The sequence below is a fragment of the Saccopteryx leptura genome, chromosome 2 (genome assembly GCF_036850995.1).
Source record: "Saccopteryx leptura isolate mSacLep1 chromosome 2, mSacLep1_pri_phased_curated, whole genome shotgun sequence".
In the NCBI taxonomy this organism is placed as follows: domain Eukaryota; kingdom Metazoa; phylum Chordata; class Mammalia; order Chiroptera; family Emballonuridae; genus Saccopteryx; species Saccopteryx leptura.
Window position 1 is genome coordinate 51,510,258 of NC_089504.1, and position 19,196 is coordinate 51,529,453.

At 43.6% G+C, this 19,196-nt stretch overlaps 1 protein-coding gene across 2 annotated transcripts in view; it reads right to left on the bottom strand.

The window, feature by feature from the left end:
• Positions 1-19,196, bottom strand: part of PCSK5 (proprotein convertase subtilisin/kexin type 5) — a 449,146-nt gene that overhangs the window by 14,916 nt on the left and 415,034 nt on the right. For both annotated transcript variants that reach the window (XM_066367966.1, XM_066367965.1), the window contains 5 exons: positions 16,276-16,493; positions 15,065-15,301; positions 10,638-10,868; positions 6,867-7,044; positions 2,452-2,669 (listed from right to left, as the gene is read on the bottom strand). In XM_066367966.1, the coding sequence (XP_066224063.1) occupies positions 2,452-2,669; positions 6,867-7,044; positions 10,638-10,868; positions 15,065-15,301; positions 16,276-16,493 (1,082 nt within the window). The remainder of the gene's footprint in view (positions 1-2,451; positions 2,670-6,866; positions 7,045-10,637; positions 10,869-15,064; positions 15,302-16,275; positions 16,494-19,196) is intronic.

A 19,196-nucleotide genomic window follows, 5' to 3' on the forward strand; every position in this document is an offset into this window, starting at 1 on the left:
CCAGCTGGAGGGGGACTTGCCTGCAGCTTCATCTATGGAAGGGCCACACTGACAGTCATCTCTGTGGTGGGCTTGAGGTGGAGGCCATACAGAGGGTAAAGCTCCCTAGTCTGAGATGAATGATGGACTCTGGTAGCCACTACCATAGCTGGGGCGCAGGGCCCATGTGGGGCTCTGTCTGTGTCCCAGGCCTCTGTCACACTGGCTGGAGCTTGCTCCTAACCTCACAGGATCCCAGCCAGTATGCCTCCCCTCCTGGCACTGCCATCATCTGCTGAGGCACTTCTGATGTGACCCACCACATCCGCCTGCCCCATGACAGTGCTGAGTGCTAGAACCACCAAGGTAAGACATTAATTTGCGCCTTTGAGGACTTCAGTCTACAGAGAGGGACAAAGAATAAGTAAACTATTACAAAGTATGCTCTCTGGGCTGCAGGGACCTGTCTTGTTTACAGGTGTATGGACACTCGTCTGGGCCACGGGGCTGGATAGATATGTCAAATAAATAAATATGTGAGTGAACACAGAGCACTAAAGGAACAGTGTGGAGGTGGTCAGGAAAGGCTTTCTAGAGGAAATGCTGATTATAAAATTTATACAGAAAAAGGGCTAGGAATAGCCAACATGGCTTTGAAAAGTATAACAGGACTGTTCCCTTCCAGCTGTCAATATTAACCTCATAAGTCTTTTTTCCCTCCAGTTTTTGGCAATTATTTTCTTAATTTCTTTTTTGATTAATTTTTTAAAATTTGTTGTGCTAACATGGATTCAAGTGTCTCACTCAGTATAAAACCCTCACCCTCCAACAACATGCCCCTCATTACACCCCCCCAACTCCCTCCTCCCCTTCTTTCTGGGGTACCTCATACGTCTTAACAATTGAAATATAGTGACCTAAGAAATGTCCAAACCTTTAGAGAATTTTAATGAGTTTTTGAGCCACGCTGACAGTGGCTGGGAAGCAGATCTCCATGGACTGAGGAAATGCTCGGGAGAACGGCAGTTCTATAGCTTATCTTATACATTAGAGCCGTGGTCCCCAAACCCCGGGCCGCGGACCGGTACTGGTCCGTGGGCCATTTGGTACCGGTCCGCAGAGAAAAAATAAATAACTTACATTATTTCCGTTTTATTTTATTTAAGTCTGAACGATGTTTTATTTTTTTTTAAATGACCAGATTCCCTCTGTTACATCCGTCTAAGGCTCCCTCTTGATGCTTGTCTTGGTCACGTGATACATTTATCCGCCCCACCCTAAAGGCCAGTCTGTGAAAATATATATTTTCTGACATTCAACCAGTCTGTGGCCTAAAAAAGGTTGGGGACCACTGGGTTAGAGTAAAATGAGGTGACATAAGGGGGGTTACATGCAAAGTGGGGAAATGTCTGGGATTAGGTAAAAAGGCAAAATAGAGAAGAAACACACTTCTTTTCCATTGGTGGGTACAGGACAGCTAATCATTCACATTTACAGCACATAGAGATGGTATTCACGGAAAAAGACAGCAGTGAGGGTTCCTGGTCTCATGCCCTGCTGCAGGCTGTTTGCCTTGAGGGCTCTGGAAAAGAAGGTTACTCTGACATTTCCAAGCTATGTTGTCTCAGATGCAAAAAGACAGCAGACAGACTCTCTTAAGATAAAGACTGACCTTTGTCAAGGAAGCTGCAGGCCTAGGACATGATTACCTATTATGACTCCCTTTTAGTTTGGAATTCTGACGCTCAGACCATCCTGCGTGGTTACTTTTCGGTCTCTGTTTGTAAGGTCTGCCCTGCAGGCGTCCCCTGAACTTGTCAGGTTTAGGATGTGGCTCCTTTTTCATTCACAGGGGGTATTTCTTTTCTCATCCCGATTACATTTATGTCAAGCTATGACATAAATATTAGAAAGATCTTTCTGGCACTATGGGAAGAGCTCAAACTCGGGCAATTGGTTAGACAGCGGGTCCACCGACAAAAACAGGAATATCAGGGGAAACCCAGATTGTGTTTGTTCTGAGACATGTTGGTTTTAAGGATCTCTGGGACAGATTAGTAGGTATCTGGAAACTAGGAATGATGCTTGGGAGAGTTTGAGGCAGATATCTTAGACTAGTTGTTGAAGTAATGAAAATAAAATTTTCTAGGCAAACTCTAAGCTCAGCAGGTAGAGCAGGAAGACAGAGTGGGTGTAACACACTTCTGGGAAGAGACAATACCTGTATCTGGGTCCAAAGGATGAGAGACTCGGAGGAGGTGGCAGTGTGGTGCGGGTGCAGCCCAGGTCGGAGGGCACATGCCGAAGGGGAGAGAAACCAGAGGGTGCTGATGCTGGAGAGGGTTGGTTATGAGGTTGGCAAGCAAGAGGAACCACCAGAGGTCGTGGAAAAAAGGAGAGGGGCTAAGCAGGAAGGAGAGAGAACTTTGTGTTTTTCCATTCACACACTCAAAATGGTAGACACACCCTTACCTTCGCATGTACGGCAAGTCGGATGGCATCTCTCACAGGTCTGTGTGTGCTGGTCTGTGTAGTAATTCTCTGGGCAGGTGCGGCGACACTCTCCCTTGGAGGGGAGCAGGAAGAAAAATGTATCGCAAGACAGGCAGTCAGTGGGCCGCGGGCCCCGGCAGGCCTTGCAGCTCTTGTTGCACCTCTGACACCGGCCGGTGGAGTTTGCTGCATAGTATCTGCAACCGAGGAGGGAAGCAAAGACTGCATTCTAAGATTTGCTCTGAAGTTGGGTGTGGTGGAAAATCATGGTTAGTCACACAGTGTTCATTTATAAGCTGGGTGAATTTAGACTCTTTCCTCATGACCTTTACTCATTGGATTCATTACTAACTGTATTAATACATCTAATGACTCTCAGTTTTTTTATCTGTAACTTGGGCAATACAGTCTCTCTTCTGCTATCTGTCAGGATTAAGTTAGTTAACACTTATGAAAGGACCTAGTTCTTAACACTCGTAATAGCGCCATAATAATATATTCACTACCTTTGCCTTCTACATACCCATGTGCTTCTGCACTTGAAAGTTCAAGCTTTAAATTGTGTTGAATAAGATTGGAGAATGGAAGATATTTTCATTGTACCTCTGAGTGGTTCTTCTAATTTCTCAATTTAAAAAAAATCCTTGAAGGAGGAGGGGACAGGAGTGATTTGATGTTTTCATAGTAATAGATGTAATCTCTATTTTTGGATGCTGACTATAACAATAATCACTGTTCATTAAGTTTCTACTATATTTTACCTTATTGAGCCTAAAAATGAAACACTAGAGTGTGGCAGTTAGGAGCTTGCCCTTTGGAATGAGATTACATGGGATCAAAGCCCATCCGTACCACTTCTGAACTCTGTGACCTTGGGCAAAACACATAGCATCTCTGTGTCTCAGGTCTGTAATATGGGGCCAACGTAAGTACCTAAAATTAAACATGTTGTTTTTCAGAAACTTGTTAGGACAGTGACTGACACATTACAAGTAATTAACATATGTTAGTAATAATTATGAATTTTATGATTGATTCTCATAGCAAACCTTATGATTTACATATTATTATTTCTCTTTTACATATGTAAAAAGTGAGGTGCAGAAAATTTAGACAATTTGCTTAAGATCAAACAACTAGTAAAGTGGGCACTGTGATTTGAATTTATTTGTTAAATAAAACTATAACAAAGCAGGGCCATTATTTAAAGGTAAATTTTAAAAAATTCACATAAGATAGAAGAGAGAAAAGGAGTCATTGTCAAAGACGGACCTCTAGAAGTCACCTGAGCAGTGTGGGCATCTGGACAGGTAGGTGCACACTGAAGTTACCCTAGAAACCGAAAGGTTCAGCCCTTGGTTCTCTGGCACAACATTATTGACCTGATTAGGTTTATTATTTTTATTTTTTAAGTTTATTTAAGTTCTACTGACTTGTTGAAAACTAATGCCATGGCTGGACAGTGCTGAGCCTGCCTGTCCTTAGCTACCTGTCTGTCACTGATCTGGGTACACCTGTACCTCAGTGGTCCAGCTTGCGGCAAATCAAGCCTTGTTCCACCTCTGCAGTTAGGTGAAGAACAGTGACTGGAGAACAGTTACAGTGAGTCACTCGGTGAAATTCTGAGGAGAACGGAAGAAAGCACCAACCAGGAACTGAGTGGTTGATGAAGATCATGTAAGATTCCAAAGAGGAAGTGACAGGGAAAAGTAAAAATCCACACAGAGCCTGACCTGTGGTGGCACAGTGGATAAAGAGTCGACCTGGAAACGCTGAGGTTGCCGGTTCAAAACCCTGGGCTTGCCTGGTCAAGGCACATATGGGAGTTGATGCTTCCTGCTCCTCCCTCCCCCTTCTCTCTCTCTCCTCTCTAAAAATTAATAATAATAATAAAAAATCCACGCAGAACGGAGGGGATGCACAGGATTGAAATCAAAGGTTCTGATTTTTAGCTGTGATTCTCTCATGTTTTAGTAGCTGTGTGACTTTGGGTAAGTCATTTAACCTCTCTGAGCCTTGCTTTCCTTATCTGTGAAATGGAGGTAATAACATCAACCTCATAGGATAGTCGTAGAATCAAATCATAATGTAAAGATACATAGTGAGTGGAAACACTATGTAAACACTAAAGCAGCCTACAGACATTTTTTACTAATGTTCTGAAGATGAAAAGAATCAAGAGGAACCATGGGGAAAAAAGCTTACCAATACCAAATAGATTTTAAAAGTTATCAAAGGAAGAAAGACAATGGAGAGTTTACTGGATCAGATTAAAAGTATAACGTCACTGCTTCCTTTGATGACCCTTTTGCTGTGAAATCTCTGAGCCTAGAGCCTTGGGGAGGATATCATGCATATGTACAAACATGAACTGGGGCTTTTAAGATCATGCTCTGAGGTCAAACACTAAAATGATTGTATGTCAGGACAAGGTGCAGAGAAGCACATAACTGCCTTTCCCTATGAAGTTTATGCAATGTATGGGGAGCATTGATTTTACAAGATGAACAATTTCAGTTATATATCTCTTATACCTTATTAATAACCTCTTTATTCATCATTAAAGAGATTTATGGCAACCCATGTTTCTCTTCCCAATGGGCCACTTTACACACCACGGAACAATTGTCTACTTAGTTCCATAGTCTGAAATCTACTTATACCACAAATTATACCCCTTTTTTTGTGCATAAGAATACTTAATGACTTGATTTGAGGAAGATGGAGATTCTTTATATGGGATCCAGATTTTTCAGGCACTCACAGGGATGAAGGGAAGGGCTAAGGCAAGCAGCCCACTCCTCTCTGGCAAGGTCCTTTCTTTATTGATCGATCAATATATGGCTGGTGTGTTTTGAGAACTACTAATATGTATGTCTCTGTGCTGAGTGTTATAATAACATCTATAAAAAATAAGAGGTGTTTTTCTTCCAGGAACTTGTAATTTTCTTGGGAAGACTTATATAAGAAGAATATATAAAAAGTTATATATATGAATTACATATGACACTCTTGAAGTTTGAAGCCTTTGTTTTTCTCGTCTTATACATATAAGGTGTTCTTCATTAAACATGTGTTGAATGAATGAGCAAATAAATGAGGTAAATCAAAACACAAGGCAGTATATGGTACTAAAATAAGTCATACAAGCAGTGATTGCTATAGAACTGAATGGATGTGCTAATTTGAACAAAATCATTTGGGGGAAGGTTAAGGTTATGGCTTTTCTTTTTTTTTTATTTATTTTATTATTATTTTTTTTACAGAGACAGAGAGAGAGTCAGAGGGATAGACAGGGACAGACAGACAGGAATGGAGACAGATGAGAAGCATCAATCATTAGTTTTTCGTTGCACGTTACGACTTCTTAGTTGTTCATTGATTGCTTTCTCATATGTGCCTTGACCATGGGCCTTCAGCAGACTGAGTAACCCCTTGCTGGAGCCAGCGACCCTGGGTCCAAGCTGGTGAGCTTTTTGCTCAAGCCAGATGAGCCCGCGCTCAAGCTGGCGACCTCAGGGTCTCGAACCTGGGTCCTTCCACATCCCAGTCCAATGCTCTATTCACTGCGCCACCGCCTGGTCAGGCAAGGTTATGGCTTTTCAATTTGGGTTTGGAAACTCAATGCTCTAGGTTCCTCATTGGGAAGGAAGAGTTAGCAGGAGGCCTGTAATCAATCTCTCTTTTCACCAAGGATGCTTGGGGGTAAAAAGGGGATGACCCAGGTAATTCCTCTTCCAAATATGCTTGTTGCAGACCTTCTGATAAATACATTAATAGTTTTTCCCAGCAGAAAAATGATAGTTATTACCTGTAAAATGATTTTAGAAGGATACATGCATGTGTTTAAATTCCTTATGGTAATTAAGCTTTAATTTATAGGATTAAGAGGACATGGCGAATTAGAGAATTAATGGAGAATTAAATGAAGATATTTAACTGAAATTGATCCTCTTGTGAAAGCAATGCTACAAATATGTTACTTAGACCTCCCATACTAGATATGATCAGAAAAAAATCCAAATGCAGAAGAGAAAGAACCTACATTCATGGTCTTGGATTCCTCTAAGGAAAGAATACTTCACCTCTTCCTTTTGATTGCCTGTTGCTTTTGAATTATTTGTGAACTTTGGCATGTGAGTCTGATTCGACAATCTGAGTCTTTGGAGTCTCTCCCATTTCCTTTTCTATTACCATGAACTGGCAAAACTCCTTTAGACACTGTTAGGCCTGGGTTGGGCTCATATCTTTGTCCCTTACTGGCAGTGAGACTTCAATCTGGTTATATTAGTATTCTGAGACTTTGATCCCTCATCTGCAAAATGGTTTTGCTAACAGTGAGATCCGGAGTGGTTATGAGATGAAAGGAGGGAAAAGCGTGTTGAGCAACTTACCCTTCCCTGCACTGGAGCAGGCACTCCTTTCCCAGCTGGAACCAGCCCGGCTGGCAGGAGAGGCATTGCATACTGTGCCTCCCTTCACATGTCCGACAAGAGCTGTGGCAGGGGGCACACTGGTGGCTGTCCTCATCAGTGTAGTGGCCCTCAGGGCAGTCCTGCACGCAGGTCGTGTCTACCAAGGGCGAAAAGAATCTGTCTTGGTTATCAAGTAGGACGCATGTCTCCCAAACCCTCTTTATATGCTCCCCGCTGTGTCCCATGGAGTGAGGGGAATGCAGGAGGAATGTGACAATGTCCTTGTGGGCCGATGGATATCCTTGGGAACGAAGATGAATATCCAGGAAATAGGATCAACCATAAGGCAATTAGGAATCGAGAGAAAACAGATGTCAGGGTGGACAGGCTGTGTTGGACAAGACAGAACCCAGTCTGCTAAAGCGATCTAGAGGATGTAGGGCCTCCTAGGAGAGAGAGAACATTTAAAGCAGGAGCCAAGTCAGAGCTCCACTGAAGAAAGCAGAAAGCGTGATGACGCCTTCCCACAATTTCAACTTTCTACTTCTAGCCTTGAATGTGTGTGCCCTCCAATACATATCAGATTTTACCTTCTTCTGCTGTACTGGCCACACACTAAGCTCTTGAAATGTAAATTAATTTAAAATGAAATAAAACTAAAACTTCATTTCCTCAGTTGCATGAGCATAGATATAAAGTATTCTTATCATGACAGAAAGTTCTATGGACAATGGGACTCTTTTTGCCCCTGTATTTAAGAATTAAATTAAAACCTTAAATCCTCTGTTCTGTACAGAGAGATGAGTTGGAATTGAGTTGTTCAGCCTTACACTACTACCCCAGTCCTTCCTAATCCAACCTCCTGGAGCTGCTGATTATTGTCTTTTCTTCTTCTTTAACAAATTGAGGGTGGTTAATTAGAAATAAAAAGATTGAGACTTGCTGGCTTTGCAGTTTAGCATGCAGTTCTTAGAGGCAACTTCTTCCCAAGTTTCAGCTTAAGCTCATTGAATGGAAGAAAATGCAGGTTCTCCTGCATTTTCAGTGTTAGCCACTGGTCAAATCTAGAGCAGACCATAAGCCAGTTTTTCTCCATAACTGCCATCAGCATTAAGCACAGGTGCTCGTGGAAAACCTAAATCATAGTAGAGCTGCTATGGACTCAACCTCTGTACTGGAAGACTCTCTGAGCTACCCAAGGGCAGGGCCATGTCGTTCTTTTCCAGCACCCAGCACAGGGCCAGGTCCCCAGTCAATGTTTGTTTGGTGGCTATATTGTTAAAGATGGACAATGTTCACTGCCCAGCTGCTGTATCTGACTAACTAGGTAGAAGCCTTAATCCCTTAAGGATGAGACACCTCTATATTAATTCCTTATTGCTGTTGTAACATATTACCACAAGTTTAGTGCCTTAAAAGAGTACAATTGTATTATCTTACAGTTTTGGAGGTCAGATGTCTAAATGGGCCCAGAGAGTTACGTTCCTTGTAGAGGCTCTGGGAAAGGACCTGTTTCTTTGTCTCTTCCAGCTTCTAGAGGTCTCCTACACTTCTTGGCTTATGGCTTCCTCCTCCATCATCACAGTCACAACTTAGCATCTTCTCTTTCTCTGTTTCTCTGCTCCAACATCATATAGCCTTGAACTACAAACTTTGATCATCCTGCCTCCCTCTTCTAAGGACCTTGTGAAAATCCAAGATAATCCTTCCAAATCCAGACTACTAATTCAATCACATCTTCAGAATCCTTTTTGCCATTTAGGTACCATATTCCTAGGGCCGGGGGATTAGCATGTAGACATTTTTAGGGGGCTAGCCTTGTTTTTAAGGGGTTTAGTATTGTTCAGTCTACCACAGCCTCCAGAGGAATTATGTAGTTTATATCTAGCCTGACCCTCAAGTAGAGAGGAACAAGGCAGGGGACCATGAGAAGATCAGGTCTGGGCACATCCTCCAGCCAGCCTTTGGGGTACTGTGTACAGGACTACACAATGTGGACTGTATTATACCTTAGTGGCGAAGTCTCAGTTCTAGTCAGATTCATATCCCTAGTTTAAGAGAAGACCACCTTGTAATGAGAAAAATGTCTTCCTCTCTGTGAGAAGGTACCTGAGGTGATCACTGGTAGCACTCTAAGTTGGAGATAATTAGAAAAGAAGGTCCTGTTGCTTGGGATGATACAAAGATCTGGAATATTCTCATGAAACAGTAACTTCCAGGAAGAAAGGTCACTGAGATTTGTATAATCAGAGCTAAGATGGACGGATAGAGAAGACTGACGTCTTTGAGTGTTTTACACCGGGTAGTGATCAAGACGGTATGAGGATAGCTATCCCTGTGTCTTAGCAGAGGAATGATACCCTTTGATGACATCTCAACCAGAGGAAAAAGTCTCACATATTTCTACTCTAAGCGTCTTGCTCCTCAGATCTGCTCTCCTGGGTTAGAAGATGAGTTCTAATGCTTTCCAGGTCTTCAGTGCATTTGTCTCTTTCTGCTCTTTCCTCCACCCTTCCACTGCTCCTTCCAGTTTAGTTGAGTTTTGTTTCATTCTATTTCTGCCATACCTGTGTGAAGCCTAGTCACGGTATTCCTGGAAATCTGAGGACATTGCCTCACATTAGGAAAAACCTTTACAGGTGACCTTCTGGAGGTAGCCATCCCCAGGCTGTGACATACTTTGTTCAGAAGATTTATTAATCAACAGATGCTAAATCAAGGGGAAATTTTCATGAAGAGCCAAATATCTATAGGCTTTTAAAGTGTCTCTTCAAAGACTGCTCTTTAATCACAAGAGAAAACAGTAACTACAAAGTGGAGAAATTGGAAAGCACCCTGAACAGATGACCAGAATTAACATGATCGAAGAGAGGCAGGTGAACATCGTGTGTCTCCAAAAGGACACAGCATCCCCTGTGCACTATTCCTGCTGAGAATGTATAATCTCCATCTAATCATGGGGAGACTTCACACAAACCCCAATGGAGGGTTAGGACCATATTCATCTAAAACAGGGGTCTCAAACTCGCGGCCCGAGGGCCGCACGCAGCCCACTCACCAATTTTGTGCGGCCCGCAGACTAATCAAACTTCGTGGATTAGTCTGCGGGCCAGTCTGCGGGCCGCACAAAATTGGTGGGCAGGCCGCATGCGGCCCGCGGGCCGCGAGTTTGAGACCCCTGATCTAAAATGTCAATATTATAAAAGAAAAAGAAAGTCTGGGGAAACGTGTCAGAGTAAAGGAGGCTAAAGAGACATGGTGTCTAAATGCTATGACTGTAGACTAGACCCTCTTCTAAAGGAGAATTGACACAATTGTAATACAGGTGGTGTATTAAAGTATTGTATCAATGTTAACTTCACTAGAGTTGACAATGGTACTGTGGTTATATAAGAAAGTATTCCCATTCTTAGCAAATAAATATATAATAGCATGTTTGTGGGAAAGGGGCCACGATGTATGTAACATATCCTCCAATGGTTAGAAAACATGTATTGTGTATTATACACATATACATTGAGAAAGAGGGAATGAGAACAAATAAATGATAAAGCAAATGGTAAAAGATGAGGTGGGTAAAGGGTATATGTGTGTTTGTCCTTGTGCTATTCTCACTCTTCCATCTTTTCTGTAGGCTTGAAATTTTTCAGGCAAAAAGTAAAAAAATTAAAAAGGAAGACATCAATATCTACAGGGCACCAGACAGTATAAGAAGTAGTTTCCCAGATGGAGGAGGGGACAGTGACTCACTGAGGAGGAGGCTGTTCCTTGGGCAGGTGTGACATTGGTCCTCAGAGGGCCCGGTGCAGCGGAAGCACTTTGTGTGACAAGGCTTGCATCCTAGAGCCTCCTCATCCCAGTACTCGGAGGGGGCACATTCCTTGTGAGGCACGCAGGCCCCATGGTTGTTCAGCCTCAGGCCTTCCTGACAGGTGGTGCAGGTCCCAGGTGGAGAGCAGGTGTGGCAGGCCCTGGGGCAATCTGTGGGTGGGATGGGCACAGCAGACAGAGAGTGAGAGTGGGTCAGCACCCCCGCCCCGAGAATCCGTTCCCCTGGAAAGTGGATTCACATGCCTTCCTTGTTTCTCCCAGATAGTTCTAGAGCTCTGTGCCAAAGGCATGGGGTTGGGCATAGCTCTTAGGCTCTCGGTGGAGTATTCTTGTGACAAAATGAGAAAAAAAATGGCTGTTTCATATTTTCTGTAACAATTAGAGAGCCCCTTCCTGCACCAGCAACCTTGAAAATATTAGTAAAACTCACTATAATTAATCAAACTGCAACAAAATAGTAATGAGTAATTCTGCAGCAGCATGGTCACACACTGGTTCCTGGCCTTTTCCCCACCACAGTTGCCATTCTGTGGTCCTCCAGTGCCCTTCCAGAATACCTTGAGCTTACCCCTAGCACTGATATATCTTATAATTACCTGTTTACAAAAGAGACCTCTTTTATATTCATTTATGATTGCATATTGCCTAGGAGAGGGCCTGGCATATGTATCAGGTACTTGGTAAATACTTGTGTGTGTGTGTGTGTGTGTGTGTGTGTGTGTGTGTGTGTGTGTTTTGGTAAGAGAAGGGGAGATAGTGAGGCAGACTCCCATATGCATCCCTACTGGGATCCAACCAGCAACCCCATCTGGGGTCATGCTCTAGTTCTGAGCTATTTTTAACACCTGAGGCTGATGCTTACCAACTGAGTCATCCTCAGTGCCTGGGCTACCTCAAATTAATCGAGTCTCTGGATGTCGAAGGGGAAGAGAGAAAGAACGGGGAAAGTGAAAGGGGGAGAAGCAGATGGTTGCTTCTCCTGTGTGCTCTGACTGGGAATCGAACCCAGGACATCCATATGCAGGGCTGATGCTCTATCTGCTGAGACACTGGTCAGGGCTGGTAAATATTTGTTAAACGAAATAAGAACAATTTACTGACACCTTGGGGTTTTAGCAGTAGCCATTTCCTTTGCCTAGAATTCTCATCTTCCAGATATACGCATGGTTGGCTTCCTTCCTTTATCAATGGTACCTTCCAGGCCACTTTCTCTCTAATTTCAGCTTCATTCTGTCCAATTTCTTGTTCCTCTTCCCTGCCTTATTTTTTCTTTTGACTTATATTTTTCTTTTACTTCTTTTTTCTTTTTTTTTGTGAGAGGGGGAGAGAGAGAAAGAGAGGGACAGACAGGAAGGGAGAGAAATGAGAAGCATCAATTCTTCATTGCGGCACTTCAGTTGTTCATTGATTGCTTTTTCATTTGACTTATCTTCTTTAGAGTCAGCCTTCCCTGATAGAATGTAAGCTCCAATAGGGCAGGGCTCTGTCTGTATTGTTCCCTGTTCTTCTCCAGGCCTGGACGAGCACATGGCACATAGTAGGTCCCCAATAAGCACTCACTGTTTGAATAGACACATAGTATTATTATTGTGATTATCATCATCTCATTTTATCTGTTATCAGAAAATTGAGGCTGGAGGTGGTAAATCACTTGGCTGGAAGAGGGCAGGGTCAGGAGTTGACCCAAGGACCTTAACAAGAGCTCTTGCTATTTCTGTCCCAGAGCCTTGGAAAAGGTATGGAAATCTTAGAGATGCTTATGCTATCTTGTAGGAAAAAGTTTGGGGTGATCAGAGTGGATTCCAAGTCCTTGTGTTTCTTAGAGGAGATCCTGCTTGAAGATTGCTTGGTTCCAGATGCTTCTCTATACCGACCTGAATCTTAATCTTCAGGTCAGGTTCTTTGTTTCTTCTCTCTGGAAGGTCAGGTTGTCACCCTGTTTCTTCTAGTACCCACCTCCCTTTGGACTGGTGGCAGGTACAGTAGCATTGCTGGGAGAGACCTAGGTCAGTTTCCAACAGTAGATCTGGTCCAAGTGAGCCCAGGTATCTGTATTTTTTTAAAAGCTCCCTGGTCGATACCAATGGGCAAACAGGGATGAGAACCAGAGGCCTTTCTTTTTTATTTTTTTAAAATTTTTCCGAAGTTAGAAGCGGGGAGGCAGTCAGACAGACTCCCGCATGCGCCCGACCGGGATCCACCCAGCATGCCCACCAGGGGGCGATGCTCTGCCCATCTGGGGCGTCGCTCTGTTGCGACCAGAGCCACTCTAGCGCCTGAGGCGGAGGCCACGGAGCCGTCTTCTGCATCTGGGCCAACTTTGCTCCAATGGAGCATTGACTGCGGGAGGGGAAGAGAGAGACAGAGAGGAAGGAGAGGGGGAAGGGTGGAGAAGCAGATGGGCGCTTCTCCAATGTGCTCTAGCTGGGACTCCAACTCAGGACTTGCACACACTGGGCTGAAACTCTACCGCTGAGCCACCCGGCCAGGGCCAAGAGGCCTTTCTTGATGAGAAAATTAAATTAGGTTAATTATAGTAAAGACTCTGAGACCTGTAAAGTTCTCTAGATGGCAAGTTACTTTTATTATGAACACCAGAGAAAGGCCAGAAGCTGCCCCCAGTGCCTGCCCTGGTACAGACAAGATGGCACTGCAGGTCTTTCGCTGAGTATCTACACTCTCGCAGGAGCTGACGCCCCGGCTCCGCAGCCTGCCTCACGTGCTCCCTCCCTCCTGCCCTGTGACACTGGCCTGGCCACCCATCTTCAAGTCCATGCTCTCTCATAGATAGTCAGGTGAGACATCAACACTGAAGAGTGTACATAAGCTCACAAAAGGGTATATCGGATCATGAGGCTAGAGAAGAAAGCCTTCGGGAATAAGATACATCTTTACGTTCTATGAAAAACAGTCCCTGGGGTACACATTCTCCACCATGAGTGGCCCCAGGTTTCTCCTGCCACGCGAGCCCACCCTCAAGCTCTCACTGTGTTCGCGGGGCCTGCCTCTGGATAGCTATGTCATGTTTGTTTAGAAACAACACGGGGTGGGGGGTTAATTCCACTGTCTGCCTAGCTAGAGTCAATCCTGTGATTATAGTTAATTCACTGGAATATAGTTATACACTAGAAGTTGCTAAGAAGTCTTAAATATTCTTACCAAAACAAACAAATAAACAAACAAACAAAAAACCCAAAAAACCAAACACCCAAAAAACTGTATGTGTTGACAGATGTGCTAACTGACCTTATTGTGGTCATTATTTCTCAATGCTTATGTATATCAAATTATCTCATTGTGCACCTTAAACTGACACAGTGTTATATGTCAATTACATCTTAATAAAACTGGGGGGGGGGTTCTTTTTCCCAGAATGCCTCTCTCACTTGCATGAGATTTCCTCTAGTAAAGGGCAATTTATTAAAAATTTGGTTCCCTAAAAACTAATAAGAGGCAAGGAATTGCCTGACCAGGCAATGGCACAGTGGATAGAGTGTCAGACTGGGATGTGGAGGACCCAGGTTCCAGACCCTGAGGTCTCCAGCTTGAGCTTTGGCTCATCTGGTTTGAGCAAAAGCTCACCAGCTTGGACCCAAGGTTGCTGGCTTGAGCAAGGGGGTTACTCGGTCTGCTGAAGGCCTGCAGTCAAGGCACATATGAGAAAGCAATCAATTAACAACTAAGGTGTTGCATAGAAAAACTAATGATTGATGCTCTTATCTCTCTCCGTTCCTGTCTGTCTGTCCCTATCTATCCCTCTCTCTGACTCTCTGTCTCTGTAAAAAAAAAAAAAAAAAAAAAAAAAAAAAAAAAAAAAAAAAAAAGGCAAAGAATTCATGCCCAATTCAAAGAAGAAGGCATAAATAACAGCCGATTCTTTCTTGAATGCGTAGGGATTCAAGTGCAGAGTGGGAGACGGATTAGGGTGATGTGACCGGAAGGGGGAGCTCTAGCGATGCAGCCAATGAAGGGAGACAAGGCACCGAGAACGTCCTCGGTGGCACCGCTCTCTTTATGCTGCTATAAAGTTTTAATGGCTTAAGGTTTTCAGAAAAATCTTCCATTTTGGGTAAGTTCTGAGGGCTCATCACTTATAAATCTTCATGTATGTGAGGAGGGTCAACACAATTCATTACTGATAGAAGTTATATGATCAAAGCTAATGAATGATTCATTTAAAGAAAAAATAAATCAGAGCAACTTTAAAATATGAGAGAAAGGGGTGGGACAACAGTTCTGGGGCTGGAACTGCGCAAACCCCAGATCCTACTTCGGCGTGGCGAAAACCCATAACCCATTAGGCTTGCTGGGATTTGGCGCTCGGGCATGTTCCCCGAATTCTTTACCTTTGCAGTCCTTAGTCTCCTTTTCATAGAAAGTGCCTGCTGGACACTCGTCCAAACACTGCCCATCATAGAGAACGGAGGATGACTGAGCACAGAGGTCGCAGTCGTCTGCCGAGGGGCCGCTGCACTCCAGACAGTCTTCATGACAGCGGAGACACTGGCGCATGTCCTCGTAGAAGTGGGGGGGACAGGACTGATGGCACATATCCTCGTATAGGAAGTATTCAGGCATGCACTCTGGGGAGAGGAGAAACAGCAGTTATCCCCAGGGAGACAGGAGAAAGGAGTCCATTCCCTGCACGGTGGCTAGCCCGTCCCCCACCACTTTGGCTCATTTGACCTGCGTGCACACCTGTCCCAGCTCCACAGCCAGGGCAGATCATCCATGCCCCCCCCCCTTCAAAGCCCTGCCTTTAAACTGGAGACCACATATGGAAGCCTGTTTAGATGGTGCTGGGTTTACATCCTGAAGGGATCTACCCCTTGGAGGTGCAAAAAATTGTAGTGCCGTGGCAGACGAGGGCAGCTGAGATGCTGGAGGGATTGTTCCAAAAACTCGAAAGCATTAACAGATTTTTCAAGCTGTATTGAACACCTCTGGCTCTATTTAATATAGGAAGCAGTTTGCAAACTCTTGAGTTAGTTAATTTTTTATTTGTAGGGTAGCCCAATGAAATATGCATGGATAGTCAGTATGAGGAATATATTGTGTGTTTGTGTTCATTCCATTATTTTGGTGGGGGGTGTGGAATTCTGGAAAACACTTTAGGTTACACCAAGAGAATTCTTTTAATGGGATAGCACCAACCAAATGAGTCTGCCTTAGTCTGGAGAGGAAATTAGCCTTTCTTGGGAGATAGTTCCAGAGAAAAAATTCCTAGCCAGAGCGCTCTTCTTAGAGTTAACAATAGTCAATTGTACAGTATTGTTAACCTGGGACAGTGTGGGGCATTCCACCCTAAATGCTCAGTATACATGTGTGGAAGAAATCATGCAAAAGTTGCTCGTCTGTCTTAATTTGCAGAGTCCACATGGAAAGGCTTTATCTCGCCCTAACTTTTCTCAGTGACATGCACTGAGGTAGATAAGTTTCAGTAAGGGTGGGGAGACTGGTTCCCTCAGCTCTGCTTGGATACCCCACCCTCAGAGAGTTGGCCCCCAGGGGGGTGGCTTGGAAGAGCCACGCTCTCCCCTGGGAAGCTCCCAGGTACCTTTGCATGTTTTCTCATGGATGCACTCCTGACACATTTCTGGGCAGCGCCTGCACACTCCCTCCACAGCCACGTGCCTCTCCGGGCAGGTTTCCTGGCACACTCCCTGGTCCAGGACGAGGCTTCCTTTACAAGACTGGCAGTTGGTGGCATTTCCTTCACACGTTATGCAAAGGGAGCTACAGCGTTCACAGGTGCCATTTTCTGCATAGAAGCCCCTGTGGGGAGAAGAGAGAGCAAGTGGGGAAGCCTTCCAAGTAGGGAAACAATTCACAGCAGGTGGCAAAGGAGTTAGGGCTGAAAATGAAGGCCTGCTGCTTTTGTTGATCAAATGAATCCATCAGGTTTCCTGAGGAGGTATGGTCAACAATCAAGTCCAGAAAAATAAAATAAAGGCGATAGCTATCATTCTTGTGAATTTGGTTTGTTTGAAAACGCTCTGGTTAATTTGTATAAACCTTAGTAATTTTCTGACTCCCTTATTTTATTTAATTTTTATGTATTTTTTTCTTGCTAGAGCCTTACATTAGTGAAGAAATTGCTTTTTATTCAATTTAATACACTTTTAAATAAAAGTTCAATTTAGCAAATTAAAAAAATTACTTTTAAAAGGCTCGGCCTGACAAGGTGATGGCACAATGGATAGAGCATTGACCTGGGACGCTGAGGACTTAGGTTCAAAACCCCAAGGTCGCCAACTTGAGCACAAAGGTCACTGGCTTGAAGCCCAAGGTCATTGGCTTGAGCAAAGGGTCACTGGTTTGGCTGGAGCCTCCTGGTCAAGGCATGTAAGAGAAAGCAATCAATGAACAATCAAAGTGCCACAATTATGAGTTGATGCATCTCTTCTCTCTCCCTTCCTGCCTGTCTCTGTCTTTTTCTCACTTGCTAAAAAAAATAAAAGGCTTAGAAGAGTTAATGCCTTGTAAAATTGGAAGCACCTTTGCTTGTGGGTATTCCTAGCTAAGATCTGATGGCTTTTTCAAACACATAACATTTGCACAATGCATCAAACATTTGGAGCACTGCTGTTGGAGTATATGTTGGGTGATTGACTTCTTCTAGGTGGAATTTGATGTCTGTATACACATTGTACCTCTGAATGATTTAACTATCCACTACAGAAATCATTCACTGGTGTAAGCACAGTTACTTTGAAAAACTCCAACCCTCTCAAATATATTTTGGAGATGAGAGAAGTATGGACAATGTTTCTTTGAAGGAAAAAATTGAAGGAAAGAGATGGAACTTGAAAAAGTGGTAAAATCATAAACCAGTTTAGAAACAATGGACTCCTGAGGGCCTAGGTACGTCTTCCAATTGTTTTCTAGAATTATCCTTCTATTAGTCAGCAATTGAAATAATAGGGCTGCATGTCAAAACAGCCCGAACTCATTGTCACTCATATATCTGTAGGCTGAGCTTGCACTCAGAGAGAAATACATGACTATTACAGGATTAATTCAGGCATGCACTTTGGGGGAAGGAAGCTTGACTCCAAGCTATAAACTGGGTACCTGTTTCTTTATGCCCCTTGATCCTAGAGAGGGGATTACTGGGGCGTGCTCTTCTCTTAGCCTTGACAGAAGCAGAGGAGGCCAAGTTTGGCCACACAAACACAGTTTAAGCCCTGGCTTCTCTTCCACTAACATCCCATTGGATAAAGCAGGTCAAATGACCCAGCTCAAAGTCAAGGGTCAGTGAGTCTATTCTGCCTCTCATGGAGGTTGCTACAAAGTTACAGGCAGAGGGAATAGATACAGGGAGAAATAAAGAATTGCAGCAAATAACTAGAGTCCTCTTTGAATCCTAAAGCCAATAAAGGGCCCCTTTTATAAAGCATCTTTACTTGCGGTTTTAATTAATTAATTCACATTCATTTAATCATTCTTTCAGTTATTAATTTTTTGTATTTAGTAAACAAAAATACATTGAATGTGTCAGGAAGGAATAGGACAAGGGTGAAGAAAAGTCACATTTCTAATGTGGTTTCAAGAAAGAAATATTGGAGGAAAGCAGTTTAGGTTGAAGAGAGGGAAATAAAGGCGTTCAGATGGAAGCTAAGCGCAGGATCCCTCACAGTTTTGGCCATTTCGGAGGAACCCACAAGAACCAATTCACTGCTACTTTGTTCAAACAAGTCAGTATCTTGAAAACGAATTTGACAAGATAGTGGGTAGATATGTGTTATGTGCTCACCAAGAGTTTGATTGAATTTGAGAAACCTGAAATTAAGGGGATTTAGTGCATTCTCAAAAATATCCTGTCTTCTACCTGAATGAGAATGTGGTGGATTCACTGTTTCTGTGTGGACAATGATGAATGGCCTCACCTGAGGAGAGGCCTGGCCTGTCTTCCTCACTAACTTCTAAACTCCTGGACTTTACCAAGCAGTAAGAATGTCTTCGTTATTTCTTGTGGGTCCCTCTAACCACAGGTGACACCTGACGTTAACAAAATTAGGGCGTGGCTGACCACACTCTCTAGATCAGTGGTCCCCAACCTTTTTTGGGCCACGGACCGGTTTAATGTCAGAAAATATTTTCACGGACCAGCCTTTAGGGTGGGACAGATAAATGTATCATGTGACCGAGACAAGCGGCAAGAGTGAGTCTTAGGTGGATGTAACAGAGGGAATCTGGTCATTTTAAAAAAATAAAACGTCGTTCAGACTTAAATATAAATAAAATGGAAATAATGTAAATTATTTATTCTTTCTCTGCGGACCAGTACCAAATGGCCCATGGACCGGTACTGACCCGCGGCCTGGGGGTTGGGGACCACTGCTCTAGATCTAGGGTGAGAACTGGCCCAGCCAGAAGAACCAACCTTTAGAGGTTGGGGACTTTGGGCCATGTGAAACCGCTCCTCTGACTTCTGGGGAGTTTTAATGCTAGGCTGCCTGGGGTCCCTCAAGAACA